This window comes from Pyxicephalus adspersus, chromosome 6 (genome assembly GCF_032062135.1).
Source record: "Pyxicephalus adspersus chromosome 6, UCB_Pads_2.0, whole genome shotgun sequence".
NCBI lineage: Eukaryota > Metazoa > Chordata > Amphibia > Anura > Pyxicephalidae > Pyxicephalus > Pyxicephalus adspersus.
The window spans coordinates 99,181,368-99,201,465 of record NC_092863.1 but is presented as its reverse complement, the minus strand read 5'-3'; the positions used below and the strand labels follow the sequence as shown (position 1 = coordinate 99,201,465).

Genomic DNA, 20,098 nt, shown 5'->3' with positions numbered 1-20,098 from the left:
GGTGGGCAGCTTCTTCTGTGTTCTTTCCTAAAATAATCCAGAGCGCTCTGAAATTTCTTTTTATATACATGAAATGAAATGTTTATAGATCATAAAATAAACAGATATAAAACCCCAGTTTAAAACTTATATAAACTTTAAAAAAAATAAAACACTACTCCAAATGATTACCCATTTAAAGAAGATGTAAACCCTTGCAAAATGTCAGTGTGTAATAAACTATTTCCTGTATTTTTTTGTTCTGTATTATTTTTGTCGAGTCTCAGTACAGCTTTCTACCTGTGACTTCTTTACATCCACAGCGATGCATGGCATTTCTAGGGCCATTTCCTGGTGGTGAACACAGCCATGCAAATACATTACAGAATACCATGACCTATTTCGGCATGGAAAGAAGCAGTGTTGAATAGAGAACACAAATGCTATAAGTTTGTAGGATATTTATGTCAAGGAAAGAAATTGGATCCTAATTTTTGCCAAGAGTTTTTCTTTAACCTCCCGACCGTTAAGGCCGACCTTGGTACGGGCTTCAAAAAGTTACAATTATCGATAAACCCGAACTTTTCTCACTGTATGAAAATACAGTGAGAAAAGTTTGGGTTTATCGATCACTTACCTGGTCCCGCTGCGATCGTCCATCGGTCGTGTTCCAGCGTCGTTCTTCAGCATCGGGTGTCCTCTCCGGGAAGAAGAAGCCGGCCGGCTTCTGCTTCTAAGCAGGCCGGCTTCTTCTCCCTCCGTGCGTGATGACGTCGGCGCGTGCGCGGGAAATTCAAACTGAAACTCATTCAAACACATTTTGTATTGGATTGAATACAAACTCCTGTATCCAATCCAATACAAAATAATTCAAAATAAATACAAAGTATGTAATTGGTAAATTCAAACTCTCATTTTGTATTGGATTGGATACAGGAGTTTGTATTCAATCCAATACAAAATTTGAGAGTTTGAATTTTGTTATCATTTTGTATTGGATTGAATACAAAGTCCTGTATCCAATCCGATACAAAATAATAGAAAATATATTTATGTGGTTTTGTCTATAGGTATGTGACGGACACTAGGGAGGTGTTTTAGAAAAATATATTACTATACAGTATACTGAATTATCGCATTTTCAGTATTTTTCATTTATTTATGTATTCTTGTTTAAGCTGATTTTTTGTGTCTTTTATTTAATTTTATTAAAAGTAATTTTTTTTTTTTACATGATTGTGTGTTTCAAACATTTTTTATATTCATGATATCTACTAGAACCTTTTTTCGAACATATTTCTGTAAGTTACAGGTCTGCAATTTAAAAAAAAAAAATTTCATGAAAAACAATGTAAAGCTTTTGGAACAGAAATCTAGACCTCAGTGTAACGCCCAGGTGGTTAAACTGCACCTTTCGGAAACAAAATAAATCTATGTAAATAAATTCCTATCGTGTGACTTTTTTCAATTGCCACTTCCAATCATTTAAAAGCTATCCTTGATCCCTAGTTAGCAACTAAGGCTGAGTAGACACGTGCAATAACTGTCATTGGAAAGGATCTTTCACAATCCTTTCCAACAACAAACGATGCACGAACGAGTGCTGTACATACAGAACCGTTTTGCTCTATGGATAGGGGAGTACAACGGAGCGGCACGCCACTGCCCTCTCTTCCCACCACTTTCGGTACAATCGTTCATTGTCCGTAGATTGGCCAGGACGGTTGTCGGAATAACAGATGACGAGAGCTGTACACGCCAGATTCTCGTCTCATTTCAGCCCTGCGGCGATAATGGGGCGAGAATCATTTGACGTGCCCCTAAGTTATGGCTGAGATGAGAAGATTCTGCTGCATGAAGGAAGAAGCATTTACTTACTCACTCTCTCCCCCTAATGATCAGACTGCAATGTTGCATAGAGGCAGAAATGGGGCTTATTGGTGTCAGATATTCGTAAACACTGCCAAGAATATACAGGCACCTGAATTTACAGGATTGTCATATCTTTAAGCTGACAGACAGAAGATGGTGCTACTGCACAATGCCTAAAAAGAAAAGGTGAGGCTTGTGTGGAGGTAAATATTCTGCAAGAGGTCATAACTTGGAAATGATATACATTACATGGCGTGCATGTCAAGTCAAGGATATCTGCAGACACAGGGGAGATCTAGGCCCTGAATAAATGGAGAAAGAATCTTTGGATCTGAGGCTTTTGCAGCTAGATTACAAATGGCGGGCTGAGATCACTCAGTTATTCCATTCTTTCAGAGTTGCGACTTCCAGTTCCTCTTGGCTCCAGGGTGTTGTGCTGTCTACATCTGGGGTGCTATTCATGGTTCTGATCTGGGTACTGGAGGTGTCATACCCACAAATTACGTCAGCTGACCCAGACTGACTGATACAAGCAGGGCCTGCGCGCTGTCTGTACATAAATACAGGGATCTGCAAAGGTTCTATCTTTGGAGCTGCTGGAAAGGAATGATATAATTTTCTCTCCATGCTGTTGTCAGAGTCCAGAGGATCTGTATGCTGGGGAAAACAGAAACCTGGCAAATAGAAGCCTCGCTTTGCTTTTCCAGACAAAGCCTGGCAGAGAAGTGACAAAAACACCCACACTGCTAATAAAAATACACAGCACTTCTGCCTCTTACAAGGAATTTACTGTGCCAAGCAAATGATATCACTCCTTGTTTATATCAATAGGAAGATGACAAGTACACACAAAAAAAAAAATGTGACCTGGAAATTAGAAAGGCAATCAAACCGAATCGGTATTTCTGTTTTGGCCAGACGTCAGCGGTTTGCACAAGCCAATACTATATTATTATTAATAAACAAGATTTAAATAGCGCCAACGTATTACACAGCGCTGTACATTAAAAAGGGGTTGTAAATGATAGCCAGATACAGACAGTGACACAGGAGAAGGAGAGGATCCTGCCCAGAAGAGCTTACAATCTAGGAGGTGGGGGAAGTATCACACAATAGGAGGGGATATGTAGTGGTGGGAAGTAGGGAGGGTTTAGGAGACAGAAGAAGACAGGTATGTGAGTTTGAAAGGATGGGTTTTGAGTGCTCTTTTAAATGAGCAGAAAGTAGGGACAAGCCTATATAGGCCAAGGATAGGACAAGGAAGAGAGTCGGGGCACCTATATAGGCCAAGGATAGGACCATTCCAGAGAGTCGGGGCAGCATGAGAAAAGTATTGGAGCTTTGCATGTGATGAGGTTATGAGTGAGGAAGTCATTAGTAGGTCATTGGAGGAGAGAAGAGAGCGGCTAGGGGAGTATTTTTCTATCAAGTCAGAAAGGTAAATGGGTCAAGAACTGTGGAGGGATTTGAAGGCAAAGCACAGGAGCTTGAATTTGATTCCAAGGTGAAATGGAAGCCAATGAATAGAACTGCAAAGAGATGCAGCAGAAGAGGAGCAGAGAGAAGGATGGATGACTCAGGCTGCAGTATTCATAATAGATTGTAGAGAAAAGAGTCAGGTTAGTGGAATACCAGAGAGGAGGAGGTTACAGTAGTCAAGACGAGAGATAAGAGCGTGTACAAGGAGTTTGGTGGTCTCTGGGGACAGGTAGGGGCGGATTTTTGTGATATAAGTCTCAGGCACGCCACACACTAACGTGAGAGAGGAAATCATTCTTAATTTGATTCATACTATGAAATAGGATGTAGAGGAAGTCAAAAATGTTGCGGGAGGGAAAAACTGTAGCCATATACAACAGGGTTCTCCCCAGACCCTTTTAGCTGGGCGCACCACTCAGCATTTTCAGTAACCATTTATATGTTTTTGGGTTTTTGAGTTGGGTCACAATATTGGGGCTGCCACCCACCTACAATTTCTGTAGCAAAAAAAATGTCTGGATTGTCACAAAGAATGGATGAGGATAGAGTATCAGTAGTCACATTGTACCCCCTCTGATCTACAGCCCTCCATTATTCAGGCGCTGTACTTTCTCCCTATATGTGAATGCCCTTTCTGCTACACTTACAAATTATGATACCTCCGAGCCTTCCATCCTTGTGACTGCTTATTGATTTCCACTTCTTTTCTTTGGCTGGCAACTTTTTATCTCTCCATTGCAACCTTTTCTTGTCTGGCCCCTGCTCAGCCTTTTGTGGTGGCAAACAATACAGAATCGGCAACCTCTTACCATCTTGACATTAATTTTGTTTGGCCTCTTTCTAAGACGGCTTCTAACGCTATCCAATAAGCAGCGAAAAAAAACCTACTTACATTATCTTCATGTTATTTCATTGTAATTTGCTGCCGCCAGAAAGCTCGGTGGGTGAGCATGTTATTCTGCTTTCTAATTTTGCCATACAACAATGTTTCTCAAGCAGGATTGCTGGGGGTTCCTTGAGCAAGGAGTATTTTGTGACTCGCAGGTCAATTTAAGTTACAGCAATGGTCTTTTTGCCTATCTGTAGGAGTGAAATTCTTCCCAATGACCACCATGCTAATATACTGTGAGCTGTGGATATAGTAATTAGAAGACTTGAAAGTTATTTGCAGGGTTCCCCTATGTTACAAAGGTCCAGAAACACTGCCATATAACATGGCAGCTGTGGGAAATTTCTTCATACTAATGTATTAGGGAGACTGTAAGACTGTAGTAGGTCAGAGCGGCTCACTTGTGCTATCTACAGATAAAAGGGGTTCCCGTACTAGAAACAGGAGCGGGAGGACTGCAATATTATCCTGATATAAAAAGAAAGGACAATAATAGGAAAAGAGACAAACTTATCCAACTTCCTAGAGCTTTGAGCATGTGCTGACACCCCCCAAGATTGTTCACATAATGAAAAATTTCCTTTGGTGAAATGCGTTAGGCCATGAGACATTATTATTTTGCCTAAATGACCATAGGGAACTTTATGTATAGCTAATGGCCCCAGACCCTATGATTTCTGAATGGGTACGTCCTACTCTAATCTTTGTATATGTTTAGATGACCATAATGGTCTATTACATGTATTTGAAATCTTTGACATTTAATATATTTGAATTGACGAACGTAAAACCTAGTTTTTGTTCTCTTTTTATTATATAAATAGAAAGAAGACGACTTTCACATTAACCACAGACTTAAAAAATGGACAGGCGATATCTCTACTGCAATAAAACATATTTACCTGCCTTGTTGACAATCTTGTTGAAATACACTAAGCTGGGTATGAATGAGCATATACATGCATGAAAGTTAAAGCAGTCCTAAACTCAAAACTACTTTACATTAAAGGGTAGACAACCCCTCCATTTAATAAAAAAAAAAATAATATATATATATATATATATATATATATATATATATATATATATATATATATATATATATATATATAGCTTTGAATTGTCAGGTCTTAGCAGCCAATTTCATTTATTACATATCATACATTTATGTATATCTGCCTTTACTTACAGGGTTTTCAAGCTCAACTGAGCAAGGCAAATTCATAAGGCAATTATGTTGATTAGTTTGCAAGAATTATCTGAACTAAAATGAAAAATGAGTTGTGTAGATGTGCATGCAGTGTGTGATTACATCTGGCTCATAAAAAAGATCTTCTGTCCACTACTTTGCTTCAATATTCCCTTTTTAACCTGATTGCTATTAGAATTTGCCTCGTTCATTGTTTGGGTTGGGCTGTAAATGAATATAACGTGAAGATGTACTTGTTTTGCAGATATACCGAAATCTTTGTTAAATGAAGCATGTATAAACACTTGGTATCAGTCCTTTGCAATCCTCTTGTAAAACTTCTTCAATTATAGATCAGGGTGGTGTGATGACAGCAGAGAAATTGGGTCATCACTTTGGTGGAGCTGTGTACATTTTACAACAGGCTACACAAAATAACAAATCCTTTGACAGGTAAAGCTTCCAACTCTCTTTTTTTAGCTGCTTGCTTTGGGTTCAGTTTGATTTTGACTCGAACATATCCTAACAATAATCAAAAATCATTCCAGAATAAAATTCACTTGTCAGTCTTACCTGCCAGGTGGGCAGTACTTTCTCTATGTCATTTAGATTAATCTCATCTCCATCTTCACATTTTCCTTTTCCAAACCTAAATAAAATAAAAAAAACACACACAATTTAGCACAATTTTTAATAAAAAAATGCAACCAACATGATGATTTTTTAGCAATACGTATGATCAATAAATGTAACAATGGAAAATGGATTTAGGTTTCACATAAACAAATACAAATTTGGTAAAAGTGGTAAACAATACAAGAGCCTCTTTCCAGTTTAATTATGTAGAGACCGACAGAAACAGGGAATAGGAGTTATTCTCCTTCATATTAGGATATGTACACATGCCAGATGATTCTCACCCGATAAGAACGGTCAGACTCATCTCGGGCAAGGATCTGATGTGTTCATAGGTCGCCTGACATTGTTCATGAATCCGTCCTGACGGATCCATGAGCAACTGATGAAAAACTGCAATACAATGAAGGTAGGAGAGTGCAGCTCCCTCCCCTCTTCATAGAACAGTGCTGAGTATAGCAATCGTTCATTTGTCACTCTTCTGGAAACTATCATGAAAAATGGTTTACAGCGACAATAACTGAACGTGTGTATGCTGGCTCACTCTTTTCCTTTCCAGATGATAATGGTTTCCACACAACAGAAAAACATACTTTTTATGCAAGAGGGAGGCTGAACCACCGTTTGTTTTGTATTGTGTGGTGCCCTGGTTGCAGATTTTCCTTCATTTCCTGTTTAGTTAGTTCAGCTTTTAGTATAACTAATGCAATAAAACCTTAAACCCACTTCCTAATTTGAAACCTAAATAATCCTTTGTCTCACATGTGTCCCCTCCTTAGACACTGCATCTCACATTGGGAGAAAGAGGCAGCGCTTTCAATCCAGGTAACAGTAAGTGCAGCCAGGTGCTGATTGACAAACTTCAGGTTTGTGAACAATGCAACTACCCCTGCAATATTTTCTCATTACACTGTAGTACAGGCAGGCACAGTCTACAGAAAAATGACAGCTCTGCCCTGAAATCATGAAGTGCAACATTTTAGCTACCCCATCACAGGAAGAATAATTTTACAGGCAGCATCAACAGGCATTTGCGGGACTTTGCAGGGAAACAAAAGAAAAACTAAGTGCAGATTGTAGAGCATATTTCCTAAAGAACAAGTCCTGTATGGCTCAATCTCATTTAAAGGCCGCTGTATTTTATCTATGTCATAGCTGCTGGGAGCCCACAGACAACTCTGGTGACTAGTTTTTGCACTTTGCTTGCCACCTAAATGTAATTGTCCAGACTTACTGTGTAGTTTATCATGATATTCCATATCAGGGAGCAGTTTATATCATATAGATTTTAACACTTAAATGAACATATCTGCAGTTTTATAGTTCCTGCAAGCAGATTGTGGCTGCTGGGAGGAGATGATTGTAAGGGTGGTGTACAGAGGAGTCCAGAGGCAAAAGTTGTTTTGGATTTAGGAAGCTCTCAGGAATGCTGTCCTGGTGGCTCTTGAGGAATTATACAAATAGCAAAAGCATTGATGGGTAGTCAGTTTGAAGGAATGGTTGTTTCTAGAAGGATGATTTCCTAGGTAAACCCCAAACATGTAAATCAGATCATCCATGATTGAAACAACTAAAATGCAATAAATGAAAGGGGTGGGCCAGGGACAGTCAGGTAGGAGAGGAAAAGGTTAGATCATGCTGAATGTCCTCCCAGCTAGTAATCTGGCTTGCTGCAGCTTCTGGTGATAAGCAGTGAATTTAAAATAGGCTTTTTCTGTACAGAACTAAAACACCCATACATAGGAAAACAAATTGATAAATAAAATAAAAAAATTAAAATTATATATATTATATATATATATATATATATATATATATATTGTGTACACAGACACAATACAATCATGTCAATACAAAGATGAATGGTAGTTACCCTTCGCGGTCTATTTGAGGCAAGGGGTGCTTTGGGGGGTTGCGGATCTTTCTGTGAAACTGAGACAAGTCGAGTTTTTCTGGCTGCAAGTCCCATGTCGCTCCACTAAAAAAAGCAGAAAATAAAATGATACGAATGCAACAGCAAGAGGACAAATGACCATTAGGACAATATAAACATTCCACACACTTCTATATGCATGCGTGGTGTGCTTGCACGCAGGAAAAGCAGCAAATGTGTACTGAAAAGATATGAATTACTGCTATAAAGGGCTTTCTATGCTTTGTAAATCTTAGGAGAGAAATACAAATCCTTCAGAAGGTAAAAACATCTCCCAAAATTCATCTGTGAATTTGTTTTCTTAGAAATTAGCTTTAAAGACAACAAACGAGGATTTGGAGATTTATATAGTAGATCAGCAGCCCCCTAACTCTCCTCTTCACCTGTTGACTTCATAAACAGGGCCTATTGTGGGATTTAAAATGATCCGCGCTTTACCATCTACTTATGAAAGCGGCTGCAATGGGCTCTTTATGGCTTCTATTCCCGAGAGAGAGAGAGCAATACAGAATTTACAAAGACCTGCGTGTGAAGGTACTGTTAAATGGATGGTATAAGAAATAACAAAGGTCATTTTAAATTGTTCTGCTATTTAAAAAGAAGAAAGCATTTTCTTATAGACTGGCAATTTACTGTATAAACTTTAATATAAACGGATCAGACTAAAAACCTAGTACACAAAAGGTGACTAACTTTCATTATTTAAAACAGTAATCAAAAGAAATGCCAATAAAAACAGTGCGGCTGAATACATTTATGGTTATTATTTTCAAAGCATTTATTTAAAAAGTGGGCTTGGTCTATACCCCCCCCCCTCCCCCCCTTTTTACAGGTTAAAGTATTTTGTACTGTTAAGTTGGTTACCATGGGTCACATGACTCTTAACTGATCTTCTGTGCATTGTTGTTGGCTACCAGTAGATGGTGCTGTGTCCTAATCTAAAGCACAACAAACTGTCTCTGGCAGCAAGAGTTTGTTATACACTTACATGAGGACGCAGCGTCATCTAGTGGCCCGAGTATAAACCAAGATTATTTTTCTGGTGGCATTTTCAGGTAAAAAAAAAATCTTGGTTTATACTCAACTATATTTGATAAACAGAAAAGAGAATATGCAATGGAAAATAAAAGAACTTTATACACTTAGTCTAATAAAATTCTATTCTTACCTTAATGAGTCAAATGTGCTCGCTGCCCAAATATCTGTGCCAAGCATGTCTGGGGAGCTATCTTTATTTCCATTCTAAAGAAAGAAAGACAAATATAGCGAGATCATCAACACATGAGATATAGGTGAAGAATGGGTAGCTGTGACTATGGCCTGGATTCCTACATGCTTTAGCAGATTTTATCTTGTTTTCTGTGTATTGGGGTTTCGCGAAGAAGGGAACCAATTAGTACATTGCAATATGTTTTGCAGTTATTTACAAAGGTAGTTTTACCATACCAAGGCTTCCCATGCCTGCCAAATGGCATTCAACTACTTGTGTGGGTAACTACAAATCACATTGGATTATACTTTGCAATTCCCTTCTTCATGAAACCCCAATACACAGAACAAGAAGATTCTGAAAAAGACAAGAACTAATCCCCAGCACACAAAAATTAACATCAGAACAAAAGATTCCACACGTCAAATTTTGCAGTTTTAACTTTCTCAGCCAATAACAGGTATGACTTAGAGCAAATCTATACCTAGGTATAGGGGAATTTCAGTGATGGGCCCTTGCTAAAAAACAAAGGTGTTTCCTGTTTTTGTTATTTAGCTTCAGTGATTTGCCCATCACTTCCAGGTCCTTGTTACAGTGGTGGTGGTTCCAGATAATCCCGAAGCCACCAGGGGTAACTAAGTAAGTAGTAGGGCTTCAATCTGGCACATGACCCTGCTCTGCACATGTGCAAGATCAGGAGCACATCATTGGGTGGGGCAATACACATAAGGAAATATATGTGCGGAGACACACTGGGCCCTGGCCGAAAGAGACCTCAAAAGGCAAGGAATGGTGGATCACACAAGAGCTACATCTCTGATTTCTTAAAAATATTATGTTAAGGAGAATTGTGTGTGTACAATGGATTTTACATTAGAAAAATACATTTTTTACATTTTAATTCATCTTGACCCTATTATTATCCATCACAAACTCCACCAATGAATTTCTTTCAGGTTGAATGATGAGCAAGTTGCATGCACTTGACTAATGATAATCCCCTCAATTCCCTAGAGAGCACATTACCAAGTTGGCTTGCTTTTATCGTGCAGATATAGCTCATTATAAAAACAGGAAAAAGGTATTTGGAAGCAAGGGGTAACAAACAAAAATAAATAATAGTATTCATAAGCGGTCACTGACGGCCCCTTACAGAAAATGTTATCTTTCTGGCTATTGTGGGCCATTTTACTTTTAGAGTCACATAGCTGAAACAAACCTACAGCCTCCTCAGCTTACCACTTATGATTATGATCTGATTGGCACAGCACAAACTTTGACATTCAGAAGATATGAGCATTATGGTTAGCATACACTAGATGGCGCTGCCTTCCAATTTACAGCCAATCCCTATACAATGTGTGCTGCAGCAGCATCGGATAATTAAAGAGTTGCTCTGGTCTTTCTGTCACATGCCCAAAGGACAAAATGTGATTTTAAGCAGCACAGAAACAATCACCGCCTTGCGCTCCTTGTGGAAGTATAAAACTCTAAATTACAACATTAATTAAACATAGTGGCTTTTATGTTGTATTGATCTACAAGCTACTGCTACATCAGCACACATAGGACATAGACAAGGCTCAGCCCAGCAAACAGAAGATTAACTATTTCACATAGACCAGAGCACACCTGGACAGATCCAGGGTGGGTTACTGTCTGGAATGGCATGCTGGGACTAATGGTTCTTCAAAGAACCTGTCCAAAGAGACCACCCAGGAGATGGACACTATTGTGCTTCCCATAAACCCAATGTATTACCGTCAGTGTAATTTATCTTAAGAAACTAGGCCACAGGGAGGCTACTGATCCGTAGGAGGCCTGGAATTTCTGGAGATGAGGTTTAATCATAACACGTGGTTGGTAGAACTCCAGGGATGCAAACATAGAACTCTGCTGTACAATCCAACAAATTGCTGCCAGGATGACCTCTTTTAAGCTAGTTCATTACAGGAATGTAAATTCTACTGTGAGTTAAAGCAATGTATAGCATATACACATACATTATATATACATACATACACATGTATATTGTGGTGGCATTTACAACACACAAACAGTAGCTCTAGTGCACCACAACGCAGTTAAACATGCATTGTGGTGTGCTGCATTGCCCAAAATGCAGCAAATACCCTTTTTGAGCATGGAGTTTGAGCATTCACTTATTTCACCCAGCTGCGTCATCTTTGGTTAAACATGTCAACTCCTAGCATGTTGTCATACAAACGACAGTCACCCTGACGTCCAACATAGGCCAAGGAGTCTACATGATGTGCAAAGTGTAGGGAGAGAACCAAATTTGATTTTTTTTTTTTTTTCTGCTTTAATCAACTTGTCATATCCAAGCAATCTCAAACTCACCTACCTGTCTTCTTCTGTCTCCTAAACCCTCACTACTTCCCACCATTCCATATTCCCCTTCTATTGTAAGATACGTCCCCCACCTCCTAGATTGTAAGCTCTTGGGGGCAGGGTCCTCTCTTCCTGTATCACTGTCTGTCATTTGCAACCCCTATTTAATGCACATCGCTGCGTAATATGTTAGCGCTATATAAATACTGTTTAATAATAATTAATAGGAATCCGTAATCCATTACGCTGTAAAAGCTCCTATAAACAAGGAGTTGTGGGTTTTTGTACAGTAGGGACCATTATTGTCGTTCCTCGGCATACTTTCCTTGGCATTCAATCACAGTGCTGACATTTAATTAATAACTAATTACAGAGAAGAGAAGAGCCAGAGCTCACGAAGACAAATGGCTGAGTGTGTTAATCGTTTTATCTCGCAGGTAGAATGCCCGAGATAGGAAGAGATGGGAAGATAGAGATTAAAGAAAAGTTAGCAGTAAATGTGAAGATTGTGATGTGCAAACTTGAGCAGCTGAAAGCAGAAGGCAGCCAGAACAAAAAGAAAAAAAGAAAATCAAGTTTAAGCCCTGAAGCTTAAATCTGCTTAGAATTTAGCCTTCATGTCTTCACCCCACCACTGACATGGTAATGAAGTTTCTCAATCAAACATATTTTTAATACATACCTTGCTTTATTATAATTTTCTATACAGTGCAGGAAGATGCCAACAGGGTTGCTCCAAAACCTGCTAGAGGGGGTAAATCTGTTCCAAGAAGCTTATTTTTGGTCCAGTGTGTCATGGTGATCTCGGTAATTATAGAGGACTTTTGTTTTAAAGGTAAAATTGCTTTGATGAAAGAACCGCTGTGGATCTGGGAAGTTGTATTATGCTCTAATAAAGCTTAGGAGCTTAAAGCCATGGTCTGCAAACATACAGTATGTACACATTGAATAGTCATCATGCCTTTTCATCTCAGGCGAGAATCTGACATGTGTACAGCGGTCACCCAACATTGTTTACGGATCTCATGGTGGATCCATAAACAATTGAGAACGACCACCATGCAAGACCATGCTGACCAGAACAAATGCTGGAATACAGCACTAGTTTGTTTATCTGTCATCTGGAAACGATCATGAAAAATAGTTTCAAGTGATGAAAATGTAACGTGTGTACACAGCCTTCCAACTCCATTGACAATGCTGCTATCCATTGGTTGTCTGCATCTGTCTGTCATTTGTAACCCCTATTTAATGTACACCACTAAATGATATGTTGGTGCTATATAAATACCCTTTATTATTAATAATAATAATCTCCAACCAAGGTAACCCCTCTGCCACACCTAACCCAAATGCCCCAGATAAACATTTACCTGAAATCATATCATATGACAAATTGAAATGATCGAAAAAGAAAAATGAGGGCGTAGGTAAGATTTCTTTTTAATATATAATACAGAAAAACACAAATCTTCTAAACTTCCTTTCTATATGAAACCAACCTATAATGTGATATGTGAAGCTTTTGTAAACAGAAGTATTTGCTTACCTGATTGTGGTTATAGAAAGATCCTCTTTTTTTTGGTGAAGTTTGGTTTACATCCAACTGTTCATTACACTCCACCGTCCACTGCAAAAAGTAACACCTACAGGTTACATGAGAACTCCAGGGGAAAACACAAATCAGAATAAACAGAAGAGCTGTTAATGGTGCCTGCTTTTAAAAAAATATACACAGATTGTAGATCTAATAAACAGATTGGAGACAAAATATGAAATATATTGGAATCATAGGATCTAAATAATATACTGTGGGGTCTGGATAACACTCTTTCCATCGCAAAATGTTTTGACAGCAAGTGTTCCTTCTGAACACTTAATTGTAGGAAGACTACGTGAAATGTTGCTGTTCTGTTACAGTTTAAAAGGACATTCATTCACTGAAATTTAACTTGTTATATTGTTCCCCAATGATTGCCATAATTGATCCAATAAAAACTAAGAAACCAAGCCATGCAATATTCCCAAGGATGCACAAAGAACAAGGTGGCTCCATAACTTGCTAACATTGCAAGTGGAGCAAATCTGTTCCAAGAAGATAATACAATGTTCGGTATTATCGGTATTATTTCGGTATAAAGTAAATATAAAGGGCTTAAGGTAAAAGGTGTAACAAATGCCAAAATGCAAAAGTATTTAAAACAAACAATAATAAACAGTACAATTATAGTAAAAATAGAATTTGTAGATGGGGACAGACAAAGCATTGGTCAGAACACATCTGGAGTATGCAGTCCAGTTTTGGGCACCAGTTCACAAACAGGACAGGAGAGAGTGCAGAGAAGGGCAACTAAACTAATAAAAGGAATGGAGGAGCTCAGCTATGAGGAGAGATTAGCTGAACTGAATCTATTTCTCCCTTGAGAAGAGACGTATAAGGGGGGATGTGATCACACTGTATAAATATTTAAATGGTCCATATAGAGAACTCTCTTCCCCATTATTCACCTTGAGATCGTTACAAAACACAGGAGGGCACTCTTTGCGTCTGGAGGAAAAGAAGTTTAAGCTCCAGATAAGGAAGGGATTCTTCACTGTAAGGCTTGTAAAAACATGGAATCATCTCCCTCGGGAAGTAGTTTCAGCAAGTTCTATGGATTGCTTTATAAAAAACCTGGATGATTTCTAGAAGCACAGAATATATCTGGGGTTTAAAGTAAAGACAACAGAGACTGTTGATCCAGGGAACATCCGATTGCCTCATGAAATCAGGAAGAAATATTTTTCCCGTTGGAGCAAACTGTACAAGGGTTTTTTTTCCATCCTCTGGATCGTTTTATAGGGTTTTTTTATCTGGGATATGTTTATTTCCCTGGTGGTTAAACTTGATGGACTTAGGTCTTTTTTTCAACCTATGTAACTGTAATGTAAATATGATCCTAGTGCAGTAAGATGTCAAGTGTGTGGGTGGTTGAAGTCTGGCAGTATTGGATCTGTTGTACTTTGCAGTCACTTTAGGCGAGAGTCACAGGTTGTAAGGGGGTGTGCAGCCAAGAGCACCTTAAAGAATATGAGGGAGGCTTTTATTTTTATATGCTTCTTGGCACAGTGGTAAATTAGTATTAATGAGATGTATTCAGTAGTAATACGAAGGACATTAAGGCTTTTTGCATAAGGAATTCAAAACATAGAAAATACTATTCTCCATTTTAATCAGAGACCCTAGAATTTGTCTATAGAATATTAATCTCCAAACAGATAAATTTGTGGTTAAGGACTTTGTATAGGTCTGTATAATTTTCAAGATATCTGCACCGGACGGTGCACTGGTGTCCATCGCAGAGGTCTACATGCAGAAGGAAGTAGTGTGCATGTGGGCGAGTTAGGTAGCTACAGAAGAGAGTCCTAGCAGTAGAAGTGGTTTAGGTAACAAAATGACAGCAGAATAAGAACAGAATCTATGGACGATAAAGTTCAACTAACACTTCTGCTCCAACAACATGCCACATGTTTGCTTTGGATAAAGTGCATAAACCTGCCAGTTTATTTTGTAGTCTCACTCACTACATTTGGGGGATTTTTAAACTACTTCCTGCACCAGTGAAAACATATGGTAGGAAGTAAGGAAATCCCTTAGGTGTTGGAGCTATCCCTTACCTCCTGTAAAATGTTCACCTTCTCTTCTGGGGTGATAGGGATGTTGATGTTTGAAGAGAGTGGCGCAAAGTTTTACTAAAGCCAAAACTTTTTTTTTTATGTTAAATAGAGAAGGAAATAGTTTAAACCTAAGAAATTTTCCATTTAAAGCAGATTTCTAACTTACCTATGTTGTCAAGGTTTTTGTTAACTTACAGTCATCTGGATAACTTGTTTTTGACAATTTTGTATTGTATGTTATTGGTTTCTAGGATGTAGAATTTAAAAAGAAAGTTAAAAAAAAAAAAAACCTTAAGTAATTTTTTTTAGATTTTGCTATCTGTGGTTCCCCAGGTTCCTTTACTTCCTATGCTGTAGGGTCCACCAGGAAGCATGAGGTATTGATTTGAAAATGAATAAAATGCCCCATTGGACCAGTGATCTCTTTTTGTTCCATTGCTCACCTGGGATATATTAGATTGTGTTTTCTCACTTTCCCCGTCTCCCTCAATCTTGTCCGTCAGCAGTCCCTGGACTTGGTACTCCAGAACGTAGCTATCAATGAACCTTTCAAGTTCCTCAATCTCCTGGGAACGGCTGCTTCCTGCTTCAGAGGAGGCAGATGCCACCGACGAGTTTTCCATTGCTTGTTCACGCTAAAAACACAAAGACTAATTAGAAGCTATGCAAAATACAATTAGGGTAGACGTATCTTATAAAAGTAAATTCAAATATTTCTGGAGTCAGCCAGGGTGAGGTACTAATAAGACTTCTAATACCTTCCACGGAACTCTGGGGCTGGATGTGAGGGATGTAACTCCGAACTCAGTTGCCAACCACTTTGAAGTCTTCTGATTTCTCTTACACTAACCATATAAAAGATACAATATCCAGCAGGGATGATAGAAACCCTTCATAATAGTTACAGAATATTTCCAAACCCAAGAATATTCCATAAAAATCAACCATGCCTGGTAGGAACCTCCTATATTGGGAACAAGGTGTATAGACAAAAAAAAAACTATGCTGGCACAATGGGATGGTAGAAGCACCACAAAATGGGCATTCTGGGTGTATAGATCTGGAAATGGTGGGAAGCCATTTTTATTGGGCATAGCAGGTGACCAGACCATGGATCTCAGCACAGGGATGGTGGGAAGCCATCATAATGGGCACAGCAAGTGTACATACCAAGGATCCCAGCACAAGGATAGGGGAAAGTCATCATAATGGGCACAACGAGTGTGGAGACCAAGGATCTCCGCACAAGCATGATGGGAAGCCATCTTAATGGGCATAAAAGCCCATTTCCAATCAGTCTCTGACATCTAAATGTTATATTGAAGGTATTTATCATGCAAATGTCAGATAGGTGGGCAGTTTTGCAAAATTCCCGGAAAAAGTATTTTCTGCCGCCAAAGGTGTACTTACCAACCTTTATTTTTATTTTATTGTAACCTTGGACAGGCCCTTGAAAAGGCAAACATTTAGTTGCAGATTGGACAGCTGCAGGCCTGACGGGCACAGCACCAGACTGCTGCACAGGGCGCCAGCGCTCCCATGTCGGTCCAGTTTGTAGCCTACAGTGAGGAATTTTGTGCTGCAGCTTTAATTGGGAATTTACAAACCAGAAGGAAGTAAATAGAAGGAGATGTTCATCATTAAGGTTTAGACACACTTTACCCTGATCTCTCCTGGTATGCTGTGATGACACACGTTCTACTTCACTAAAATAAACACTTGAATGTAAAATCTAACAACCTTCAGGTTGTTCTCTTTGATGGATCTACAAACGACAAGGTCTTTGTTCTGGGTAAATAACTATTAATCAAAAGAATTTAACTCGGCTTTATGAGGGGCGGGAGTGGAACGCTAAGGTTTTGCCCATGTAAATTAATTACAGCTTTGCAGCCACAAGGACAGTTTGTTCTTACAATAAAAAGGACAAGATTCTTTTCTGGTGTGTGATTTGGGGCATTTTATCACAGCAGACATCTTATCCGAAGCAGTGAAGGATTTTGAAAGCTCCAATTAAATTTGCAACCTCACTTAAAAAAATGACAGAAAGCCTTTTCATGATCATCATTCTAAAACTCTAAGCAATTTTCTGCCTAAAATATATACAAACTCTAACAGGTTCATATTTAGCTTGCTAAAGTGCTGCACAAACAATTGACTTTTTCCCCCCAATAAAAATAGATCTTCCCCTTTTTCATTTTATGTTCTACCTCAATATTGTTGACTTTGTCCTTTTTCAATCATTCGATCTACAAACTGTTTTAGGGATCCCTAATAGTGACACGTGACACCTGCAAAATAGGAAAAGGAATACTTACCTTTCCAGCTGCCCATGCTGTTTAGTTTTCTGAAAGAATCCAACATTTGAAAAAAGTCAAACCCCTTAGGCCACCAAAGGCTCTCATTGGTCCAATCATGTGATTGGCTATATCCTGTAAATAGTGGAGGTCAGAGGGAGGAGCCAGTGAGAGGTGCGGGGAATCGGGAGACCAAAACTTCCAGAAGAATCAATTAAGGTATCAGTCTACAGAACGCGATGAACACCAGAAAAGAAATGGTATTCCTGCTCTTGTTTTGCAAGCATATTAACTTATTGTAAGATGTATAACATGACTTTGTTTTTTCAGTTCAGTCAGGGTACTTGCCGTATGTTTCAAACAAGGCCATGCACACACTTTGTACATGTTGATAGAAGATAGAATGGGCATGCACCTAAGGATCCATTAAGGAAATTAAACCGCCTATTTCATCTTTTATTTTGGGAAAATTAATTGCAGGGAACTACCCTATAAAAAAAAAATTAAAAAAAAGTAACCATAAAAATATAAACATGTATCTTGATGACTTTTGAGGACATTTTATGGGCGAGAAAGGATGCCGTTTGGTAGTTATAATAAACACCAGGCCCCTTTGTTGTTCACCTTGTAAAAGTAAATCGGTACAGCTATTTAAAACATGGACGCCGTCTACGCTGTAGGGGTGGCGGGTCCAAAACAGATCAAACATTTCCTCAGTCTTGTCATTAAACTTTTCTTTAAAAGACAAACATATTTAGGAATCCTAGTGTGACCTTCTGTAGGTTCCAGCGTGGTGCAGCTGTGCAGTTCATGCATCCTTTCAGCAAACTCCACCCAGGAGGGTCCATAACAGCTGTATAGTTGTTGGGTAGTGGTAACTGGTTGAGAATCACGGACACAAATTTGGGGTCAGGGTGGGCTTTATTCCAAAAATGGAAGGGGGATACTGCTTTTGCAATAAGCATTCTTACCTGCCCGATTGCTATTCTCTTCTGTTGAAATTCCCTGAGCTGCGCATGCAGCTGTTGTATCCTTGGAATAGTAAACGAAATATAAATTTCCTCAAGTCATGAGCAGGAAAGGAAATCCTGAAACGGGTTTTATTCCTTTACTACTATACATTAAAAAACTGTATCTAGCAGGACCATACACTGACAGAACTCCAGTGGAGTAATTTGTGAACCAGGGGGCAGATACACATAATACAAAAAAGTGCCAAGTGATGGGTTAACATTTTAAATGTCCTCCAGTGTACTACAGATTTATTTTTTGGGGATTTTTTTTTAATAACCTTGATATGCTTTACAAACAGCGGGGAAGCCAGAGTTGTTGCTGGTTGTGTGATACTTCCCGCACATCCTAGATTGTAAGCTCTTCGGGACAGGGTCCTCTCCTCCTCCTGTGTCACTGTCTGTATCTGTCTGTCATTTGCAACCCCCCATTAATGTACAGCACTGTTGGCGCTATATAGTGTTTAATATTAATAATAATAATGAATGCATAGTTTGCCAGGAAAACACAAATGCTACTCCAACTGCTTGAATTCCTATCCAGATAAGGAAGTGCACACTCCATGTGTTCCTGAAAACAAATGCAAACTTCAAAAGTAATTCCAGAAGGAACTCCAGGGCACTGGAAATCCTTAGTGCTGCTAGGAATGTGTCTCTAGATTCCTTGTAAAGTTTAGTTTTAGATTTGTTAAAACAAGAAGCTGAAAAAGAACTGTGGTCAACAGTAGTTAGCTTTCTATTAACATGATCTTTGAAAAGTGAAGAATTTCCAGCTTGGTTTTCAGTTTATTTAAAGTTAATTCTTAAGTGATTAGCTATACATCTACTTTTTCATTTGAAACAATAGTGAACAGGCTGAAAACAAATACTGTAAAATCTATGCTTAAATGGTGCAAATAGGAGGTCAAAGATGCCATGAAAATCACATATTTGTTCATCAAAGGTAACCCATATGTCATTGAACTGAACTAAAGGAATACCCTTGCACATTGAGGGATGATGTAAGCTGCCACTGCTGGACTCGTTCTAAAAAATTCTAATTGCCTGGGTGTAAAGCTGATTATTTGGTTTCAATTGCTTTGGTCACACCTGAAACAATCCTGCAAATAATGGTGCAACAAGCTGAGTGGTAATTTAGCTGGACACCCAAGCTACATACTCACTATAAATCAGGATGATCAGAACACCAACCAATCAAGCAGTGCTTTACAAAACCAAACCGGAAATGGTAGTTTGCATAATCTCTCAATGAAAGGCCACTTCAAGGCTAAAACGTCAGCCCTCCGACCTTCCTGGAGAATGCAAATTATTGTGAAATCTTTTAGCTTTAAAAGACATCATCCCAACACAAAAAGAATAGCTGAGACATACCATGAATGCACAAGTGTGATAATATGGATAAATAATAGGTACTAGGCTGCAACTTGTTGTTGAAAGATTCCTAATTCACAGAGTGTGTTAAAGCAGAACTTTGATTTTACAGTCTTCTCTGCAAGCTCCAAATAAATCCCCCATACATACTTTATTCTGCACTCATCTCTGCAAGCTCCATATAAACCCCCCATACATACTTTATTCTGCATTCTTCTCTGCAAGCT

At 38.7% G+C, this 20,098-nt stretch overlaps 1 protein-coding gene across 1 annotated transcript in view; it reads right to left on the bottom strand.

The window, feature by feature from the left end:
- The window catches only part of CTIF (cap binding complex dependent translation initiation factor), a 145,043-nt gene that overhangs the window by 96,744 nt on the left and 28,201 nt on the right, over nt 1-20,098 (bottom strand). The window contains exons 3-7 of the mRNA XM_072416726.1: nt 15,640-15,831; nt 13,089-13,169; nt 9,146-9,219; nt 7,918-8,022; nt 5,982-6,057 (exon numbers count right to left, since the gene is read on the bottom strand). Coding sequence (XP_072272827.1) covers nt 5,982-6,057; nt 7,918-8,022; nt 9,146-9,219; nt 13,089-13,169; nt 15,640-15,819 — 516 coding nt within the window. The 5' untranslated portion in view covers nt 15,820-15,831. The remainder of the gene's footprint in view (nt 1-5,981; nt 6,058-7,917; nt 8,023-9,145; nt 9,220-13,088; nt 13,170-15,639; nt 15,832-20,098) is intronic.